This window comes from Aythya fuligula, chromosome Z (assembly GCF_009819795.1).
Source record: "Aythya fuligula isolate bAytFul2 chromosome Z, bAytFul2.pri, whole genome shotgun sequence".
NCBI classification, from domain to species: domain Eukaryota; kingdom Metazoa; phylum Chordata; class Aves; order Anseriformes; family Anatidae; genus Aythya; species Aythya fuligula.
The window spans coordinates 43,984,163-44,006,510 of record NC_045593.1 but is presented as its reverse complement, the minus strand read 5'-3'; the positions used below and the strand labels follow the sequence as shown (position 1 = coordinate 44,006,510).

Here is a 22,348-nt window from a genome sequence, read left to right as displayed (position 1 = left end):
GTGCTCTGGATTGCTGCTGGAGAAGGAAGGTACTGGAAGGCAGAGTAAGACAGTCCTATACTTCTCTCAGAAATATCAACTCATCGTAATATGAATTTGGCATCTTGGGGCCAGAACCATGCCACTGATGTTTCCAGGCTATGCGCATCCTGCAGGAACACACAGACTCTGACCTAAGCTCAGGAGCTGTCTTAACACACCACAGGGAAAAAGCAGGGGACTCAAACTTTCACAGGTAGCCTCAGGACAGTATGGTCCAACAGCCTGAAGGCACTTTCAGGAGGCTTCTCATTTTCTCTGGGTTTGCTATTGTGCTCCTCTCGTGCATCCCAACTGCTTTGTGGCATATGCCATGTGCAAGACTCTGGTACAAGGTCCTTTTCCAAGAACAGAAAGAAAAATTGTTTCCTCCTTTTTCTCTCACTCAGGCTAGATCATCTGGTGAAGTACAAAGGGATTTTACCCTAAATCAAGTCTAAGAAATTCCAAACTATGCCTTTGTCAAAATAACGTCAGGTGTACTTACTATATACTTTACTTCAAGAGACCAACAGGATGCTTAAGAGACTAAGATAATGAAAGTTTCTTTCCCCTGCCAACCTGCCTGGGTGAGATAAATATAACTAAGAATGCAAGAATAGCCGTGTCAGTCCAACCAAATGGACGTCTATTGCTCTGCCTCCAACGGGGGCCAAAAATGCATGCCTAAGAGATCACATAAACACAAAGCATGTACTTCAGACACCGTGAGAAACAGCTACAACCTAATAAGCCAGAAAGCTGGCACTCAGAAGCACAGAAAGAGAGAAATGTAGCAGGAGAGATTATCTACTGGTGTCTGAAGTGAATGAGGGCTGTGAGAGCTCTCAGGAATCTCCCAAGAAGATGGATCTGGTCAGAAACATTTACTGGTGTAGACACAAACACAGAAGTTGGCTGCCCATTTAGTTTGATGCTCAGGTAGCTATGGTGTGAGAGATGTTCAAAAAATAAACAACTGCAATCAGAGCCAGCTGAGGACTTAAAAAACAGGCTGCTTTTAGCACTCATCTCCACATTTCATAGGGAAAGGGTAGGTAGCAGTGCAGCTCTAGGGAATGCAGAAGGGAACACTACAATGGCCCTCTCTACATAAATTAACTGAAGCCAAGACATTCTGGTTCAGATATTAGTGTGGAAAAAGGAGTCTTTCTGTGAGGTACATTCCTGATGCTGCCTATTGCTGCAAATCACAGCAGCGCAACTTTTTTAAACAGCACAAACATACGGAGATTAGGCTGCAAAACATTATTGGAAGCCCTTGGGCATCCCAGGGTTCAGCTATGGCCACCAGCTCATGCATCTGAGCACTGCCAGCTGAAACAGAAGGCTCTTGTAACTCAACTCACTGATTTTAAGAGTTTTTCTCTCCAAGTTTGCATTCCTTACCATGTCTTCTGACCAGAAACAAAGTTAAAATTTCTCCTACCTGAAAGTGCCATAGAGGGTTAAGTCTTCATGATGGGGCTGGAGACTAATTTAGGGGCACTAGTATTACTCACTAAAGTGATGGAGAAATCCGTGAGGAAGATGTGTTTAAAATACAAAACAAATATGAGAAAAAAGGTTCAATTCCAAATTCTTAGGCATGCCAGCTCTGTATTATTACACATTCAATATTCAGAGTGGACACAAAAGAGAAGAGCTGGTGGAGGCAGGAGGACCCCAGTCAGATGAGCTGGCCAAAGTGCTAGGAAGAAGTGAAGTTTCATGACAAATGCTCTGTAATCAGTCAGGGATGCCTGCAGGACCTTTTACGAATACTTCTTCCATGTGCATTATTCCACTTTGTGCCCCTGGGTATACAGCTATACCAGGCAGTTAAATAATAGTGGCATTAACCTTTAATGTTAAAAATAAAACTAATCTAGAACTAGTAATTTTTCCTAAACAGTTACTTTGTCCATTTTACTTCATGATGAAGGACTCATTATTTTACTCACTCCCACCACAGCTTTCTTTAGGAAGCTTCAAAAATCAAACAGAATAACGTAAAACGGAAAAAAATCCCAACTCCTCCTTTTGTTTTTAAAAAATCTCAGAGAAATAAGACTAATCTCATTTTGCTAGATCCAGCTTTTCATTTCCATACTGAAGTGTCAGTTCTTCCTGGTTTCTGACTCTGGCAATGTGAACAGTGTTAAAAGGGACAGAGCAGGGCAGAGGGCAAAAAGAAGAGTGAATGAGAGACACTTGTTTAAAAAGGCAATTCTGATTTTTATGTAGGATACAGAGAAGGAGTTAGGGCAAAATGGGCTTTAGAGTAAAATGACCTCATCGTTCATTTACGGGGAGGGAAAAAAAGGCATTATGTATAAAGATTCTTCTGATCTCTGAAGTGGAATATCATCCATACTGGTGACAGCACACAGCCCTAATGTCTTAAGTAAATAAATACGAAAGGCTAAAACAGTACCCCTGTAAAGCAAGGAGGCATACCTATGTCACACAAGTGAAGAAGCACTGGGGAGGTATAGTATCTCCAGGAAGAGAACAACTGAGAATGGCTGTAAGTCACTTGGAGAACATGTGTTCAGCTACCCATATAGAAAACACGTTGGGGAATTCACAGGTTGCAGTAGTGGGGCTGTGTCAACAGCTAATACACAGAGCTGCTCCTAGGCTGTAGATATCCTTGGTGAAGATAAACATGCATGAGTAGGTGGGGGTGGGTGGGTGGGGGTGTGTTTGTGAAAAAGAGATATAAAAAGGACCCATTCATTCAAATAAAACAATCTTATTTGAACTTTTGCCCAGAATTGAAACAAAACCTAAAGTGTTCTTTTTGCTACATATTTGAGTAGCTTGACTACCTTTTGTCTTCATTTTACTTAATTCCTGTGAACTTTTGTACTTCTTGATTTTTTCCTAAGCAGCCACAGCACTGCTACAACGGGTTTGCATTGTTTCTTGTTCATTCCAAAAAAAAGAAGTCACAAATCTTGAAAAAAAATCTATTTTTTATTCTTTTTCCAAATATTCTAGTCCAAGGAGTGTAATGCTATGAGAATGTACAAACAAAACAAAGGCATATTCAGATGCATTAAAGGAAGCTGTTGATAAAAGACTACTCCTGTGTTTTTGCAAAATCAGACAAGAAAGAACAAGCAGTTTTCCTGGTTTGGAGAAAGTTCAAATAACAATCAGAAAACTTTAAAAATCATATGTAATCTCTGAGCAGTTTTTGCTTGCAGAGCTTCTCTAGACACACATTTACCTGGAAGATACTTTTATGAGACTCAATTTTTTGTGATTTCATCCATGCTACTTTTCCACTGCAGGAAGTAGAACAACAACAGCTGTGAGGAGAGCTACAGCACAGTGCTCTGTGCTAGACAGACTCTGAGCCCATGGTGAATCTTTCCCTGTGGTGTGAAACTCAATACTGAAAGCTTTTACAGGAACATAACAAAAAAGGGCCCTCCAACTGTACTAAGATTTCAGCATCTGTTAACAGAATTCATAAGGAGTTACCATGGCCAGGCATTTAAAAACACAAGATTATGAAACAGATAATTAGAACATTTTCTACTATTCAGGACAAGCACAAGGTTTCCCAAGCTTAGGAGGAGAAAAATTAAAAAAAAAAGGGGGGGGAAAAAAAAGGGAAAAAAAAAAAAAAAAGAGTTCAAACTTAGAACCTGAAACAGAAATTAATGCAGCTCTACCACGGAAAGAATCCTACATAAGTCTTTGAAAGCTGAGGAATACGAATGGATGGAAACTTACATAAAATCTCACAGGTATTGTAAAAGCAGTGGAACAAAGTCCTAAGCAACATAAATTTGTAATCCCCACTGGCAATTACAAGTGGTGATCTCACGGGAGACTCACATACATGAGTCAAGTAATTCTGAGGAAAAAGATGTCACTGTACTGGAAAAAGTATGCACTCTGTCATAAACATTTGGTATTTCCCTGTCTTCAGTTCAATTAAGCCAGTATTCAAGGACAACATGACACCACTCAGAAATGTTTTTTTTCACATGCCACCTTTATTTTCCCCTTTTTTTGTTCCTCAGCAGTGAGTCAGCACGGCTGGTGACAGAACAAATAGCCATGAGCACAAATTGAAAGAGAGGAAATTTCATTTAAACATAGGAGGGAAAAAAAGTGTACTACAAGGGTGACTAGATACTTGTAAAGGTTGTCCAAAGATGTTGTGGAGTCCTGGAAGATTTTCAGTCTCAGCTGGACAAAGCCCTTAGCACCTGCTGTAGCTCACTCTGCTTTGAGGATGGGGGTGTGGGGGGGTGTTGGACCAGACACTCTCAAGAGTGATTGTCAGTGCCAGCTGTTCCAAGATGTGTCAGTACAAGGTGGACCAGCCACCAGGAGCAGCAAAGGAACTGCTCCAACAATACCTATGCCAGCAGCCCCTCTGAAATTAGCCTTTTTCCCAGATGGAGATGACACAAACAATCTCATTTCTACCAGGAACACCTTTATATTTATCTGCTTTTCATGTTCGCACCTATGCTGTTTAAGAACTGCTTGGATTATTAGCATCTAGTTTTCTATCATCATGTATTCTCAGCATTTCTCAAATGGTGATCTCCATGAAGCACATATGTACTTAGAACTGTATAGAATTTAAAGTATTGGAGATGTGGGGCCACTCAAAATAAAATAAAATAAAATAAAATAAAATAGGCTGGCTTTGTTGTTGTTTGCTCCTGTTCTTTCTTTCTGATCCCTCAAAATATCTGGATACTTCTAGATCACAATTTCCCCTCACAAACTAATGCACTTCTGAAACAGCATGATCTGCATATAGCCAAAAGTTCATAAAAGCACATGAAAGCGTTCACCTTTTGCACAAAAGAAACAAAGAAAAAAACACAAGTCTGTTGCATAAGGACTTATGTGGCAACATGGATGCAGACTGAACACATGGTCAAAACACTCTTCAATTTACACCATTAAGTTCGACTCTTCTCTTTTGCCATTGCCTTGATCAAGCTTTCTTTAAGAGCTGTGCTATCCTCATAGGGCTCAGTCCACATCAAGGTAGATAGAGCCCTGTATACTATGACTTTCAGATCTCTTCACTTTCACTGCATCCATTATTAGTCTAATTTCTCTTTGGTATCTTTCAATTTCTTTCATAACTTGTCCTTTTTGTATTCAGCATCTCCCTAGTTCTCAAGTTCATCTTACTTTTTTCTTACAATATGCATGTGTAGTTCTTCATCCCACCACCTGTTCATATGCTTCTTTTGGGGAGATGGAGAAAGGGGAATACACCAAGCACTTGTTTAAACTTACTTTACATATATGGTTTACTAGTAAGAAATATGAGACCCCAGATAATTTTCATGTGTTAACAAGATCCATCAGTGTAGCAGTCTGAACCATTAAAAGCTGTCAAAAAGTTAAAAACTCATTTTCTGCCTCAGTCATTACAACTAAGTTTGAATTTTGTAACCAAAGGCAATCATAGTCAAATGCCCCATCTTATCATTAAAAATGTCCCACCTTCAGATTATTCCCAGTTTTGTTTAATTACAAAGTTTTCAAAGAGCTTCGTGGTCTAGAACAAAGTTACTGAAATCACTTGAGAGAAAAAGCTATCTAGAAGTAGGAGAAAATATCTGGGTTTGACTTTGGCAGGCAAGATCCATGCGTTTGTTCATAACTTTTAATCAGCTTGGTAAAAAAGTACTGCATTTTGACTGATAGTCCTAGTTGGACTTCCACACAAAAGTCATAACAAGCAGCTATGAAGGGCCTGTGGGAAAAGTAGTATTTTGGGGTCATTTATCCCCAAAGGAATACTTTTTACTTTTTTTTTTTTTTTTTTACTTTTATTTTTTTAGATCAACCCACTTGATATCTGGTCAGAGAAAGACAGATTTCTGTATTGCAAACTGCACGCTCCCAAAAGACTGCAAAAGGGGCAAATCATCAACAGCCAGCAGCTCCATTTAGGACATGGCAGGCAGTTCAGAGAGAGCTTAAGGAAAGACAAGCACCATTCAAAGGGTGATCCTTAAATTCACAGATGGGAGAAAACAGCTGGCACTCGCCAAGTATGATGGGAACTTCAGATTTAGTTTGTTATATTACTTTGCACTGCACTACCACACAAAGCTCAAAGCATTGACAGAAGCTTCTTACAGACATTCAAAATAACCTCAATAGCCCCAGTGGGATTAAGTACACATTTGTTTCCCTCTACTTCTGTCAGATTCTATTTGTTAGTTTGTTACAGGGCTGCTTTGGGGAAGGGTGAGTTCTCCCTCCTTTCTGGTTATGGTAAAACCTACAGAAACTCTACAGTTTCTAAAAGCAGCTGTGATAACATTCTGGTCTGCAACCACCCACTTGCAGTGCTCCTAGCATGTTAGTTGAACTATAAATGTTGTCCTTTTGCTGGAATATGAACACCTTGTGCTAAAATTTTATGCAGTTCAAATTGGCAGAAATATTTTCACCCTTTTAATTGAATTATGCTGTTTCAAAATTTATCCATTGATCTACCTTACATGAGTTTGCTCTGTACTTCCATCCATGCATAGTGGCATGTTGCTGTATTAACATTCGCAAATATAAAGTTATAAAGTTGTTTATTTTGCAATTAGCTGTTATTTACGTTCACTTTTTTTTTTTTTTTTTTTTTTTTTTCAGCAGTGCAAACAGAATAAAATGGGACTAGTATTATTCTTCCACAGATACTCTAAGGGAACTCACAAACTTTCTCCTGCCTTCTCCTCTCCTGTTCCCGTTTGTTTGCAGTTTCATAAACTGGTTAGATGGAGTCAGACATACACACAAAATGATAAGAGATGTCTTCAGTGAACTACTATATGCACTTTCATATCCTCCAGCAGGCAAGCAAGCCAAGGTGTTTCGTAAGAGCAACCCACAAATCTTAATGAATACACTTAAGAAATTAACGGAAGAATTCACCATTTATGCTGCTGCACCTTGCAAGAGTCTAAGAACCTCACCTCCAAATCGAAGAAACCAAAAGGATTTTTTCACACAAAGCCGTTAACAGACCCCATATTAAAAGTGATTAAAATATACACAGGTAGAGCAAAAGATAGAATGGGTTTCACCAGTTACTCCAATGAATTTTGCAATGCTATCTGAAAGTCTAGCACACCATGAGAGCTTATCCACAGAACAGTATCTTTATTCATACTAACCCTATTTTAGGTCTGTTTGTGCACAGCTCGCAGACCAGCTGTATACTGATACTGTTCCTGAAGTCAATCACCAGAACATGCTATTTCAACAAGCTCTAAAAGACAAGTGAAAAGGAGCAAGACAAATGTTAAAATAATTGCCTCATATGGTGCTACCCGATGCCAGCTAGAGTCCAGAACACCACAAACAAAGTATTTTAGTTTTGTTACTGGTGGGGAATGAGTGAGCTGACTTGCTTGTCATTTTTATCTGTAAAAGCACTCCACTACTACAGCTTAGGAATGAATGTATCCCAAACTGTCATCTTAACTTAGATATAAAAAATGAAGCCAAAGAGAGGGTAAGTTATTTCCACACAGCTCTTTAACTTCTCTTGGTAAGAAACTGATTGGTACAGCCAATGTACTGGAAGCCTCCAGAGGACATGGTGCTCCCTGTCACATAAACTGGACTCTTCCAGGTACAGCCAGTGCTTACAGAACATAGCTCAAACAACAACCATCTGCTCTACATTTATTTCTGGGGACACTAAATGCTGTTAGTCCCAAACTGCAACCATTTTCAAGCTCTGTAAGCAACAGAATTACTCAGCCAGGACACAGTCCAAGTATGGGATAGATAATCCCCATGCAAAAGACAGGATAAACTAGCATTAAAAAATATGAGGCATATAACAAAGTCTTCAAGACAAAGCAGGTGCCTGCCATGAACCCAAAAGGGATGAAAATTTCATTCCTTCCATAAAGATATTTCCTACTGGACATACAGCATTGATGCCTATTTGCACACTTCTTTTTCTGATTTTCAGTGGGACGTTTTTTCCTTCTTGTCATGTACATGGTTATGCGAGAAACACCGAGTGCCCGTTTGAGTTCTCCATTTACTGAGTGATCAGGTTTTTGTTTTGTTTTGTTTTGTTTTGTTTTCTAAAGTAGTTTCTGAAGAAGGGTGGGGAGATATTTAATGAGAGGGTGTCTGAGGTGACCATATTGTATTTTCACAAGACAACAGAAAAATGAAACACTGCCTTTTCTGCATCTCCGCCTGAAGGCAACTCAGGAATTTCCTTCTTATGAATGCAAAATATTCATTCACATTTTGGGAAATATTTGACAAGATTTTTTAATCATGTTTTATAGATATTTTCCAAGGCAACATGGATTTTTATTCTCTCCTACTTCCTTACTAAGAGTGTTTATTAAACTTCAGTTATAAAATAATCTCTATATGCTAAATTGGGACTAATTTTGCTGTCACTTAATTCAAAGGCATGTGACTCAGAGAGTTCATGGGTAGCTGACCTGATCCTGGTATTCAGAACTTACAAGAAATGTTACTTTATTTTGCTTTATTTCACTCATGCTCATACACCCTAGATTGTTTACCTTCATTTATTAATTATCAATATATTTTTATGCTGCAGACTTTTCAAAGCAGGTAATATTTTATTATTAGTTTAGGTCTTATATATTGATGTGGTGTTCTAATCTCATGTTTTAAATATTGCTTTAGTATCAATTCAATAATTCAATTCTAATGGTGATAAATCAAGAAAGTGTTTCTGGGACTTTGGACTATGGATAGATCCATACTTGAATGCTCACATATGAATGCAAACTTTGGATAAGTTTGAGGTTCACATCAGGCACAACTGAAGGTCATTCCTTTCTAATGAAACATTTAAGTTATTTGTAGCTCACCACTACCAGACATACCACGCCTGTGATTAGTTTTTGAAGGACTGTATGTGAACTGTGATCTTGTACCAGTGCTGTTGGTAACCATCATTAGTCATATTTAGAGAATAAATAAACTCTGTGCATGAGGTTGCTGCCCTTTCAGAAATTTATGTAGTCATTATCCCAAAAGCATACCCTTAATAAAATATGAGCTAGATAGACAATTTTGCAACTAAAAACCTACCGAAGGCAAACTTACAGATTATGCAGTATGATAACCCCTTCCCAAAAGGGACATACACACTTGCCACTCTCTCCTGCAGCCACTTACCAAGATATGCACAGAAGCTCAAGAAAATGCATCTGTCAGAATGTGCCAGTAAGACAGGAAGCACTGCAATTGCACCTTCCACTCTTGCTATCATTTTCCTTGCATCTATCACCCTAAAGCAACATTTGAAGTATGGTCTGAAGTACCTCTGATGTACAGCATAGATTCTCATCAAATATTTGTAATCTAATTCATATCAAAATAAATTTTAAGTTCCTATCTTATTTCGCCCTATACTGAATAACACACTACACTCAGGGAGTATTTTACTCCAGGACGTGTCCCACGGGGCTGTGCAAGCAGGAGGGAAAGAAATTGGATTTGTCATAAGAGAAAAAAAAAAAAACAGACGCACAGAAGAACTTGATCCAAAATTCTGTATTCCCATCTACATTTGTCTCTGCCCTTACTTACCTGATGAATAAATGAAACACTAACTGTGATGGCTCTTTATCTGGTTATCTGAAATGCTCTTGGTGCAGAAGCCTAATGTAGAAGTTTGTTCAACCCGCAAAAATCATGACATATTTAAGACATAAAAAGCAACCCTGCTTACCTTTCATTCCAAACTTAGAGTGTCTTCCAAACTTCAGAATAATAAGCATTATTACTAAGCCAGTGCACACCAGTGCTGCAATTCCCACCACAACATATACCTAAAAAAGAGTACACAAATAGATGCGTTTATATTGTTCTCATTACCTGTTTTCCAATAAAACATTTAAGATAACATTAAATAAATTAAAAACATTAAATGAGACATTTAATTCAGATTAAATCAGTTCGGTAAAGAAATTCATTTCAACCAGGAAACATTTGCACCCAGATCAAAGAGTAGTGAAAACAGCCACTTCTTGAAGTTTCTTCCTTCCTTCTATCCTACAGAGAACAGAGATGCAGACACCTCTGAGAATCACATTTCAACATCCTACATGTTCAAGGCAGAGAGGGAATGTACATCTCCTCTTTCCCTTCCAACAGAGTGGCATGTTACAGGAAAGCATGTAAGGAAAGTGCATCAGAAAAAACTTTTTTACTGTGAGGGTTGTCAGACACTGGCACAGGTTGCCCAGAGTAGCTGTGGAGCCTCCATCCCTGGAGATACTAAAAACCAGACTGGACACAGCCCTGTGAAACTTGCCTTGATTTAGCTGACCCCACTTTGAGTCAGGTGGGGAAGAGGAGCTGAAAATTTCCAGAGGTCCCTTTCATCCTCAGCCATTCAATTATTCTGTTATCAGGGAAGATAAGAGTGGCTGGGATCCTCGAGATGGGGGACTGGAGGCTTGTCAGTGTTATGGCATTTAATAGACAGGAACAGGACAAGACAGGAGCTTTAGGAACCCATCCACTGCCCTCTCAGGAATTCTCACCCCCCAGCCATCAACACTGGAAGGAGACGCTGGTCGGGTTTCCTCTGATTCCTCCCCCACAGAGGAATGCTTCCTGAATGCCTTCTTTCCCTCTCCTCCCTAGCTCTCAGCCTGTGTTCATAACGCCCTGCATGCATTGCCTGCTGCTGTGCCAGGGCACTGAAGCTGGGGGGCAGCAATATTAACCAGGCTAGCCACTCAATGCCAGTTTCCAGCAATTCAGCTCAGCGTGAGAAGCAAGGCAGCAAAGGAGGATACCCACCAGTTTAGCTACCTATGCTGAAGTTCTCCTGCACATGATCAAAGCACTAGACAAAAACACGTTTTAGAAGCATAGGTAAAGAGTCTGAAAGTTTGTTACAACACAGCCTCTCTGTTAGGAGCAGCTGACTTCAGGACTGGAATTCAAACAATCTTTAAATTACCTTGGATGCCTTTGTTTTGTAAATAAAGAGTTGCTCTCCTTGCCTAAAATTAGAAACAGAGTCTTGGCCTAAAAAATTACAGTTAGTTGTTCAGAAAAACACAAAACCAATTAAGTAGCTATTTTACTTGATCTGAGAAGGGATTCTCTCTTTCAAAAAATGGGACAATGGAAGGGTAGGAGTCGGGTACATTGCTCTAATTTTTCCTTTTTTTTTTTCCCTGTTTTGATCACAACGTGGTAATAGCTCCAGTGTTCTAGTAGCTTAGGGTCCCATTACAATCTCTGCAGTTTCATTAGTTGCATAGTCAGAAAGTCTGCCAAGATTACAGATCAGGAAACAATGTATATACTTACAGTGATGCTATCTTCATTCTCTTTGTTGGAAACATCCGTAGAAGTGATTTGATTACTGTTATTTGTGGTGTCTCCAAGATCATTAGGTGTGGTTTCATACTCTTAGAAAAAAAAAAAAAGAAAGAGAAAAAAAAAAAAAAAAGATTGCTTTTATAATTTCGTAACCTCAGAAGGGAAACGGTTGTCTTATTATTTCTGCTCTGTAGCACAGTAAGGTCAGCAACACCTCTTGGGACTCTTTGAAAACAGCACATAATTGCTGTTGTACTTGGTACACTAGGTGGGGGATCTCTGTGACAGGTAATTTTAAACAAATGTGTTGTGACTGAGAGACTTGACAACAGAAGCTGCTTCTCTCTGCAGCTTAACAGAGAATCAATCTACACCATAATCTCTCTGTCTATTGGAAAACCTAGAGTTAATAAGAACTCCATCCATAAAGCTATTTTTATGTGTTTCTGACTTCCCATTAAAAATGAAAGACTGCCCTCTACACTGAACTTCTCTAGCCTTATATTCAGCCAAATATAGGACTGTCTTAGAAAATAGCTTGGGGACTTTTGTTTAGCTGAGGTGAATTTAGCATATGGCTTTTTATCCGGCTTATTACTCTAAAATGTGAAATCGCTGTTTTTCTTAGTTTAAAAATAATTTTAAAATACTGTTGTGTGCATAGGAGTTAAAGTTTAGCATGACAAGGTCATAAAGGTAAAACTTTAAAAAGTAACATGCCTGAGATAGTCTGAAGAAATTTGATTTATCAAAATAATCCTACTGACCAGTCTACAGGGTGAATCTGGGACTACTCCATCAAAAGAATGAACGGGCTTTAATTATTTATAATTCTTTTAAAATGAAACATATTTACAGTTCATGATTTTTTTTTGTCAAATTTATTCAAATGAGATAAAAAGAATTAAATACTATGCATATGAACTTAGAGATACATACATTAAAATAAAAACTGAATGTATTTTATGATTACATCTGAAAATATACATGTTTCAATTTTATGACTGTAATGTGTGCAGATCAAAGAAACAAATAAGGGTAATAACTGCATCTATTACTCATGCACCTCTAGCATTGTAATTTAAATTCGCAATTAATCCTGTATTTCTTTGCACATTTTGATTAAAAACAATGCCATAAGCCTACAGATGAAACTGTAGCCATAAATATGAAAAAGCAAAATGCAAAGGCATAGCTCTTGCTAACCACAGAGGCACTAACCCTTGCTACTTAGAAAGGGGAGGGAGGGAGGGAGGGAAGGCTGCACCTTGGTAGAATTCACCTTCTCTAGCTCCCAAGGCCATTTTGGAGAGCTCAGCTGGCAACGCTAGCAACAAGCTGCACCAGGTTTTTGATCTTCATGCATGCACAAACACATTTTCTTTTGCAAACCACTCAGCAGGCTGGAGATTTTTGGTATATGAACCCACACAGCTACCTCTGCCACCAGTGTACAGTCAGGTTGTCTAATCAGCTCTGTTCTGGCTCTATACTACACATGCCGAAGGACAGGATTTTTTTTCAAGCCAAAATACATACAGAGCTTTCGTGGGAAACAAAATTTAATTTCCTGGTCTTTTACCATTTGAACTCTCCAACTCAGCTTTGTATCTCTATACCTATAGCTTCCTATGCAGCTAGGTCAAAATAGTAATGAAAAGCAAACAGCATTCCTTACTCCAGGCAGCATAAACGCTACCCAAATGATTCACCTGCACAACCAGCCTGGACACTGAGGCAGAGTGCTGTGCAGACCAGCCAATACTCTGACTACAGGTTTTACCAGAGCAAAAGAAGAAACTTGTTCATTTGTAAGCAGAACATAAGCTCTTCACTAGTGCAGAACCCAGTTTATAACAAGTATCTCAGCCTACAAGACTGGGTTTCCTTTACAGTTACCTTCACTAAACACTCACTGAGAGTTTTGACCAACCCTATTTACAGTAGCTTTATAAGACCAATAAACAAAACATATTGAGAACCTTTATTGATCTCTGTAGTACAAAGTTTCTAGAGGGATTTTTTTTTTTCTCTTAAATTTACCTGTAAATAGTGGAGAGCAAAAGCAGTTGTTCTTTGCAATTCTGTTTACATCCACATCTGTACTAAGCTACTAGGAAGCATACCCTGAAGGACTAATGAGAACTATGCAGAGTATTTCATGTCTGGCTTGTGAGTCCTCTGAATGCAGTTTTATATTAAAATGGGCAAGAGAAAAAGTAGGTCACTTCGGTACATTGGTGTTGCATTGCCATTTCCCACCGTATAACTGTGAAACATTTACATTTGAATGAGCGCCAGATTTTCAAAGCCTCTTGAAATGGGTAAGCCAGGCAAGGAAAACATGCACAACAGCCATCCAGCCAAAACCAGGCAATTCTGAATTAAACAAATTCTTGTTCACTTTATTATGCAATCATGCTATAGACACATAGCATTCTGATACAGACAGGGTCACGCCTCTTGACTCACACTATCTGGGACTTGTATTGCTTCAGGGCCAGATTCCCTGATGCCTAGCACCTTATGCAGTTACCTACAGCTGTGCCAGTTGAGGTAAAGCACATCTTGAGCTGGATAGTATCCTGCAGCTGCTTTAAAAACAAGGTGCAAAGCAGCTGGGATACAGATGAGAGCACCGCAATAAACGCTGGGGCATCATTGTGCACAGTCCTCCTGGGGGCTAAGTGCTACAGGACACGATATCTCTGTCATGTTCATGACCACATTAGAAGAAGCAGGGTGGCATGGAAACATGAACTAGCAGCCAAGGAATCTGGCTCTGCATTTGGTTTCCTGCACAACCCTGGGCAGGTTGCTCTGTCTCCACCAGTAATTCCTGCACAGGACCACACCGGCCTCTCCTCCTTGCCTTTTTCAGTCACAAGGGACCAGTGAGCATGCCAAGAGCAGGTGAGGCTCCACGTGCAGGGAGCCCCCCCAATGAACATAACATCATGCAGACTTCTGCTGTCTCCCCAGTTCTTCTGTTTCCCACAGTATTTTTAAAACACTTAATGGGAAGCCTTTGGAAACCACCTCACAGGGAGTGCAAGACACAGAAGGTTCAAGACCCAAGGGACAGCTGGGGAGTGGGTCGCCTTTAAACCTCCCTTCAACATATCTGAGTTGCGGGTAAACATTAGCACAGAGATCAAGTGGTCTGAAAAGGAGTCGTGGAAAAGGCTGGGTCTCCAGGGGGAGCTAATCCCAGAGGGTCCCCCTTTCAGCTGTGCAGGCTGTGGTTTTACACAGAAGTGAAAGAGCTTCTCTGCTTTCCAGCCTGTCTCATATATTCATCTCACCAACTGGACTTGTGAATTTGGAATAATTTAGGGAAACACTCTGGAAAGTGTTTCTCAAAGCAAGCACTGAGTCACTGAAGCAAAGATCAAAGACAGCAATTTCAAAAAATAGGAAGAAAAGCCAGAAATAACAAGGAATACTGCTTCCATCAGGATGAAATCTTGCTGATTGTGATTCACTTGCACAACTTTGTGCACACAGTTCCACAGAACGTACCAAAGTCACTTGAAGCACAGCGCTCACATGGTTAAAGCCATACACATGCACCAGGATCTTGGCAAACAGCTCAGAATCAAAAGCTTCATGTACATATGTATATATGCTTATACAATACAATAGAATTAAGAAATCGTGCAAACCATCATCACCTTCTGCAACCTCCATCCCCCTTAAAAGTAATAATTTGAAAAGAGAGGGAGGGGAAGCTGTGCTTTAGTATTTCTAAGCACTTAAAGCCAAAATGATGCTTCTATTGCACATTTGCTAAAGTTTAATGACATGGAATGGAATCAAAGCAATAACATTTAAATCAGCTTAAAGAAAACTTGACTTATGGGCCATTTCACCCAAATGAAAGTACTCCAAAGAAGGTTCAAGCTTCTGCTGGAGCCTAAAGGGTATTGGGGTATGTCGGTTAGGATGGACTTTTCATGCTCACCAGAAGTACTACGTAAAACTAGCTGGTTGTTTTGCTGTTAATAGCATCTATTCTAGTGCATGCTGGCTTCTACTAGGTGCAGCCTAAAATATTTTGTCTAACTAAAAACTAATGTGAACACCATGTCATCAAATCTTCTGGCACTCACTCAGATATCACTGAGCTGATGCTTTGCTTATGTAAGAGAGATTAAGGGAAGGTACAAATGAGAGGACAGAGAAAAATAAATTGCCTACAGGAAAACTTATGTGTACCAACCTCATTTCTAACTGGGATTTAGGGGTACATTTTTGGAAACTAAACAAGTATGAAAACATTCCTGAAAAAATAAATTACGTTATATAAGGAGAACTCATGAACTTCCTTTCCTCCAAAAAAAGCCTCTGAAAGGTTCACAAAATCTCATGCCTGTGAGTTACATCAGACTACTGTCATCCCACAGAACCAATTGCAACCATTCATAGGAGTGGATTTATGCCTCTCCTAATGTGAATCCAAAACAGCAGGGTAAGGAAAGCATCACATTGCCCTTACCGATCTTAAATAGTATAAGGCAGGAGAAGAACCAACAACACAAAGTACCTTTAGAATTGTATTGTAACATGTGCCATTCAGTTTAATTGAGCCTGACATTCAATCTTTTAGTGGTTTGAGTTCCTTCATTTCTATCATTAAAAGAAAAGAAAAAGAAAATCAAATATATACCATAAACGTCTGGATCCACAATTGGGCCACTACCTGTACATGGAGAAAATAAAAAAAAAAAAAAAATAAAAAAAAAAAAAAATAAAAAAAAAAAAAAAAGAAAGAAAGAAAGAAAAAGCCTTTGTAAATAGATTGTAAATACTGAAAGAATAAGACTTTCTTTAGGATTTTTTTAAGGGTTGACATGTTATTTGTAATAGCATTTATCAGTACCTACACAAACACAAAGCAACATCAATATACACTACCTGTTAATCAGATTACATTTCCACTTATTTTACAGCTATCCCAAGTTAGCACTTGGTTTCATGTACTCTCTGCTGTTAATGTGTATCTGAAAAAAGTGCAACAATAACTATTCTTGTTGAGAATCAATGATAAATTCACCTTGACCTTAAGCAGACTTCAGTGGGAGTTATCATCAGTGACTTTTACCTGGACAAAAATTTTTGCAATTTAAGCACTGCAAGAGCAAAGTGGTTTACAGCTACAACACTGTGAGCTGTCAAGTTAAGGGCTAGAGGTATAGAGGTATATATTGACCTACACAGTCCAATCTCATTCACTCTGTGAAAGGATGCTTCCAAGAAAGCAGCTGCACAGATGAACCACAGAGTTCTTTGTACCAGAAGAGTCTCCTATAAGCCAGCCTTTACAGAGGCAAATGGACACATCTAGTCTACACTTTTCTAAATTTTACTAGTTCCAATTTGCAGCTTTTTCTAATTATCACACATACATAAGGCTGAGCACATATGTGAGTGTAATGCACGGAACGCCCACTGAAATTAGCATGACATTAGACTATACACACCCTGAATGATACCAGGCATTATATTTCAACATACTCATTCATCTTGGTTTATAATGTATTTATAGCATAGCATAGTTTATCTAGTAGGCTCCTAACTATCTTTTCCTTATATCTACCCTTTCTTTTTGTTGTTTTGGAAATAAAATTAGCAGATAGTTAAAACCTTTAAAGATAAATTAAACTTCAAAAAGCATAAGTCTAGTGCTGTGTAGTAATTACACACCAGTGGCATTATATTGGAATAAAGCCACTGACAAGTATGACCAGAACACAGTTGTTTCTGCTTATGTCAACAGCTTGAGAATCTGTGCTGAAAATATGAAACAAAGAGTTGCAAACTATCTGCAGAATGGCAGCAGATAATTAGGTTTGCTTTTAAATGCATTTGAAGATATTCTAGTATCCAGAGATATAGGTTAATAGACCCCATGGGAATTGTCAATCTGCGGAAATAAGTAACAAGTGAAAACAGCCTGTACTACTACTGCCTGTCCTCAAGCAACTTCTGACCAGGGTTTCCAATGCATAAACATTCATGGATTCAGTTTTTCCACTATAAAACATCCATCAGATGAAAGATGATTTTTCAAATTTACTTTCTGTAATCTGAAGCAAAAATAACGTCAGCAAAACTCCCAGGCCTTTATTTCCTGATAACATGGCAACATTTTTGTTACTATTTACTGGAATGGGCTAAAGTCATCAAACTAGTTTAACCCTTAATTCCTGTCAGGGAAGTCATGACTAGGAAGTCATTGACTCCAGTCAAATACCTTTTGCACATCTAAATACTTCACTTCAAATAAAGTGGTAAAAATCAGGTTTTCAAAATTTGGACCAAACCCAAATTTCTATTTAGAATTGTCTTCATAAAAGCATATCTACTCAATCACCAAAACATCACTTGAAGCTATTTTAACATCAAACTTCACCACAGTAATTTTACATGTTTACATGCAATTATTTTTTAAGGCAAACAAAGAGCAGCGTAGTTGTTTTGGTCCCTGTTAGAACAGGTTGCTGTGTAAATAAACTACTAAGAATCTTATCCTATTCACTCATCTTTATAAAGTACATCAACTTGATTTGCTTGCTTCTTTCTTTATAAAGTTGACATTTCCAAAATAAAGCAGCAGCAGCAAAAGACTCAATCCAAAAACATAATTTTTCAAAACAGACCCATGTTGTTATGCCACATTAACAAGATACTACTTTTAAAGCATATTTAACATTTTCTTTTACTTTTGCAATACACTGTGTGACTTGAATTCCTTCAGCTGAATTTTAGAGTACAGGTCTGGTAGATGACAGAGCTTACTTAATTATTATTGGTAAAAATCTCTCCAGCACTCATTAGTTGTTTTGGATCAACTCTGTGAACAGCTCCCAGAATGTAACTTGCATGTTTCTTGCCTAGTGTTTGTTGTAGTGTAAACTCAAATAAGCATATTATCATCAGCCGGAACAGCTTTACTGGAATTCAAGAATTTTAGCAGATTAAAACTAGTTTAAAATCTACCTCACAGAATCTGAAATTTCTTCTTCTAGACTTTAACATCTAAAAGAGACTTTTATTTTATGATGCTATCAATGATACCATTAACTCAAACCGAATATGTTTTCCTCTCATTTGTGTCTGCAAAGAAATATCTACAAGAAGCTTGCTGGAAGTTGAGAATAACTTAGCACAAATTCTGTCTTCGTCATCATGTTTGATGCAACTTTGAAAGTAAGTATTACTCTGCTGATGACAGAACATGGTTCAGGCTTAGTTGTAATTTAGATAGACGTATAACTTATGGGTGAGGGCTTATATATATATACATATACGTTTTTTTGTTTTGTTTTGTTTTTTTTACATTCAGTGCATTTGCTCATAAGTGATGTAATAACCAGAGAATCAGTTCAAAGCCTAGTGAGGATACCCCACCCCATGAAACATCAGGACAGGTATTTAATTCAGTTACGAAGGCATGGAAATGAACATAATATCAGGGTGTGGACCTTGATCTTTATGCTTCATTGTACAATATGTGGGCCAAAAGAAGAAACTACACAATAAAGACAGCACTGAAGAAGTCTTTTACATGTAGGTGTTTAGAAGAATCTTATCAGTGTTTTAAATTATAATACTAAATAGTAATATTAATAGTAACAGTAATAGTAATAGCAATAATAATAATAATAATAATAATAATGGAGGAATCTGTTCTGTTTTTTTTTTGTTGTTTGTTTGTTTGTTGTTTTTTTTTAACATTTGTTTTTATGTCACCTTCAGAGGAAGAGAAAAAAATGTTGTGAAATATTCTAAAGCTCAGTGCCATGATTCTTATATGAAAAAGCTCCACTAATAAGAACAACACTGAGAAGACTAACTAGATAAGCAATTTCCCCTGTTGTTAATTTTTAAGACTGGTTTGGTGCCATCTATGCATGAACTGATGCAGCCTGTATGTAGTCCTGTTTCCTCCATACTGTTTTTGTGAAGCTTAATCCACCACAGAGCTTCGGAAATGCTTAAAGAATACAGCACAAATGAGACCTAAATTCCTTATGTATTTAAAAATAATAGAGCAAATAATAACATTGTCTTTCTTATTTGGAGGATGCCTTCTGTTCTGTTTAGTGATTTACAAGGCCACAACTGGAAATTTTTCAGTGTAAAGGCAAAAAGAGTAAAAGAAAAACAGAACAGAAAGAGGAATTTGGATCAAAGACAAAAAATGATAAAATCTTATAAATGTATTAGGGAAATTGTTACTCTGCTGAGAAAATGAAGCCAGGTTCATATTAAATAGCTAGAGTGTAGCAGAGCTTCCATTGCATGGACGAGGTGAACTGTATTGCTGAGCTGCTATAACACAGTATCAGAGGATGCCAGTATCTGAAATCATGGCTTGTTCCTGTAATGAGTCTATTTAAGGAAGAACTGCAGAGAAGAAAGAGGAGAGGAGTGCTAAGGACAGCAGGAGTAAATACAGCCTGGCTGTATCAGCTCTTCACCTTTTTTTTCTAAGTGTGGGAAAGAGAAAGACCTGCCGTCTTACTCCCTATAGGAGACTGAGCTGTTAGGAGCAAATGTTAAAGAGAGACCATATTTTTACTGTCTCTAGCCTGCAATGCAGGAGGGAGAATTTAAATAGTCGCTTGCTTTTTTTTTTTTTTTTTTTTTCTCTTAGATAGCATTGGCAATGCACATTGCTCTTTCAGAAAAAAGGCTTTTTATATCCTGTGATTAAAAAAACAAACGTAGATATATGCTTATAATTTCAAATACAATTGTGCAATTATTTGCACCAAAACATGCCTGTATTTCCACTCTTGCTGTGCAAGGTGCACTCAGAGGTTTTTCCACATAAAACAATATACTTGCATATAAGCCTTCTTACCCTTACAGTCACTTCACGTATAGTTTTGAAGATATGGGGAACTACCACACCACAGTGAACATCAGTCACTGACAGGAGTCCCTGCAGTTCACTGCGTTAGTCAACCTTGAGTCTGCTCTCATATGGCTGAGAATGGCTGAGGCAGAGCCTCTGGAGTACAAGATGCAGATATTTAACAGCAGCTATCTTGAACATGGATACTCCTAGGCATGTAGATTCCCAACATCAGCTGAAATGAATGGGAATTGGACATCAGAATGCCTGAGAGGGCCTTAGACTTTGACCACCCTACCTCTGGATTACCTGTTTTCTCTCCAGCTCCCTCTGGTGTCCTAGACAAGGTATTATCATCGACTCACTGGACTGCATCACTGATTTTGCCACAAGGCACTAGGTTCTAATGAAGGCATCCCCGTGTCCTTGGATACACTACCTAGCTGCATTCACACATAGTATAGGAAACCTGTGGAGTGATTGAACAGGCACTCTTTGCTTTCCCAATCAGAACTGAGGCTTGAGGAAACATTTCAGAGGCAGCCACCTTTCACTTGCCTTAGCAGACATGAGAACGATTACCTAAAGGAAAGATTTAGAGAGCAGTAGCATGGCCTGCCTTGAGAAGCAATAAACAAGAAGAAAATGTTAAAGGAAAGCAATATTTTAAACCTGATTTTGATGACACTCATTCAGAGGACAGAAAAAAAAAAAAAAAAGCGTATAAAACTTTTTCTGAAAAACTGTTGAGCTGGCCAGGAGCATTGTCTCCACAATCCCATCAATTTGTAACAACTAACACTGAAAAAAAAAAGTAAATTATACTCACCATCTCCAGGCACTGACATGAAATGAGCATCAACCCGTTTTTCATCTTCTCCATACTCATTCTTTGCCAGTAAGGTATAAGCACCATTATTCAGGTGTGTAGGGTTGTCCAGCTGAAGGCAGCCATGGTATTCACTTTGATTGATAACATGTATTTTAGTACAGATGTATTCAGACTCATTCAGTATAGCCCCTTCATAGAACCACTGCAATGTGGGCTTAGGGTTCCCTTTCACAGTGAATGGAATACACCAGTGGTGGTCCGGGGTTGGAGATTCAATAAATGTGATATTTGGTGCAACTATATTGGAAAAAAGAGTGAAGAACATCAGAATATCCTGAACAAGCCATTTTCCCCAGCCCTTCAAGTTATCAGGGAAGTATTTTTCATTCAAAAGTGCAAAAGCATGTTACTTGTAGGAATTATACCTATTTGCAGGACACTCACGCAGTACACTCACTGGCTCTGCCTTGGGTACTACATTCACAACTGAAATTAAGCCATTATTCAGAAAGAAACAAAACAGACCAGTTTCAGACGAAGACTGAACACCACTTAAATCCCACACCCTGCAAGGTGTGGGAAGTTCAGTTACTGAATCACTGAGAAGGGAGAGAGAGTGATTTTAGCTTTACTTTTTACTTTTAGCTGAAAAAATGGTGCAGAGGAGTGCTGAAAGAACAGAACAGTATTGAAAATATTTAAAAGTTGGCCCAAAGCAAGCAGTACTGGAAATATCCTCAGCCAGGAATCCAAACTTTCAGATGATTTTCTTCACAGAATCAAAGCCAGAACAGATGACTTCATTCCCTGGATTCTTCTGACAGAGAAGGACCATTTTCTACCATACATTTTCTCATTATTTGTTCAAAACTGCTAAATGCCTCAAGTTTACAGACTTGTTCTGTTTCCCTCAGGATACTATTCCAACACCTTGCCCATTATTTCACTATTGGGAAATTTTCCTTGATATTTATTCTTAACTGCATCCAATTTCATCTAGTTACACTCCCTTTTATCACTCATAACAGTGCCAAGCTCAGAATCTCATTTACACTGTTCAAACATTTCTAGTTTATGTTCCTTCCCATAGCTATTACATATCCAATTTCAACCTACAAACCATTTGAAGTACATCTATAGTGTTTTTTCTAGTTTTCTCTGTCATGAGCACATGCTGAAAAAAGTTTGCCATCTACAAAGCGTTCTGTTCCCATCTTCAGTTGAACAGAGGACTGCAACTTGTGAAAACATGCTGCGTTGTTCACACAAAATGAATTCAG

At 38.4% G+C, this 22,348-nt stretch overlaps 1 protein-coding gene across 6 annotated transcripts in view; it reads right to left on the bottom strand.

Moving 5' to 3' along the window:
* NTRK2 (neurotrophic receptor tyrosine kinase 2) overlaps positions 1–22,348 on the bottom strand; it is a 200,792-nt gene that overhangs the window by 131,967 nt on the left and 46,477 nt on the right. For 4 of the 6 annotated variants that reach the window (XM_032205277.1, XM_032205280.1, XM_032205282.1 and 1 more), the window contains exons 8-11: positions 21,066–21,365; positions 16,040–16,072; positions 11,359–11,459; positions 9,761–9,860 (exon numbers count right to left, since the gene is read on the bottom strand). In XM_032205277.1, the coding sequence (XP_032061168.1) occupies positions 9,761–9,860; positions 11,359–11,459; positions 16,040–16,072; positions 21,066–21,365 (534 nt within the window). The remainder of the gene's footprint in view (positions 1–9,760; positions 9,861–11,358; positions 11,460–16,039; positions 16,073–21,065; positions 21,366–22,348) is intronic. The other 2 variants (XM_032205278.1, XM_032205281.1) reach the window with 1 other exon arrangement.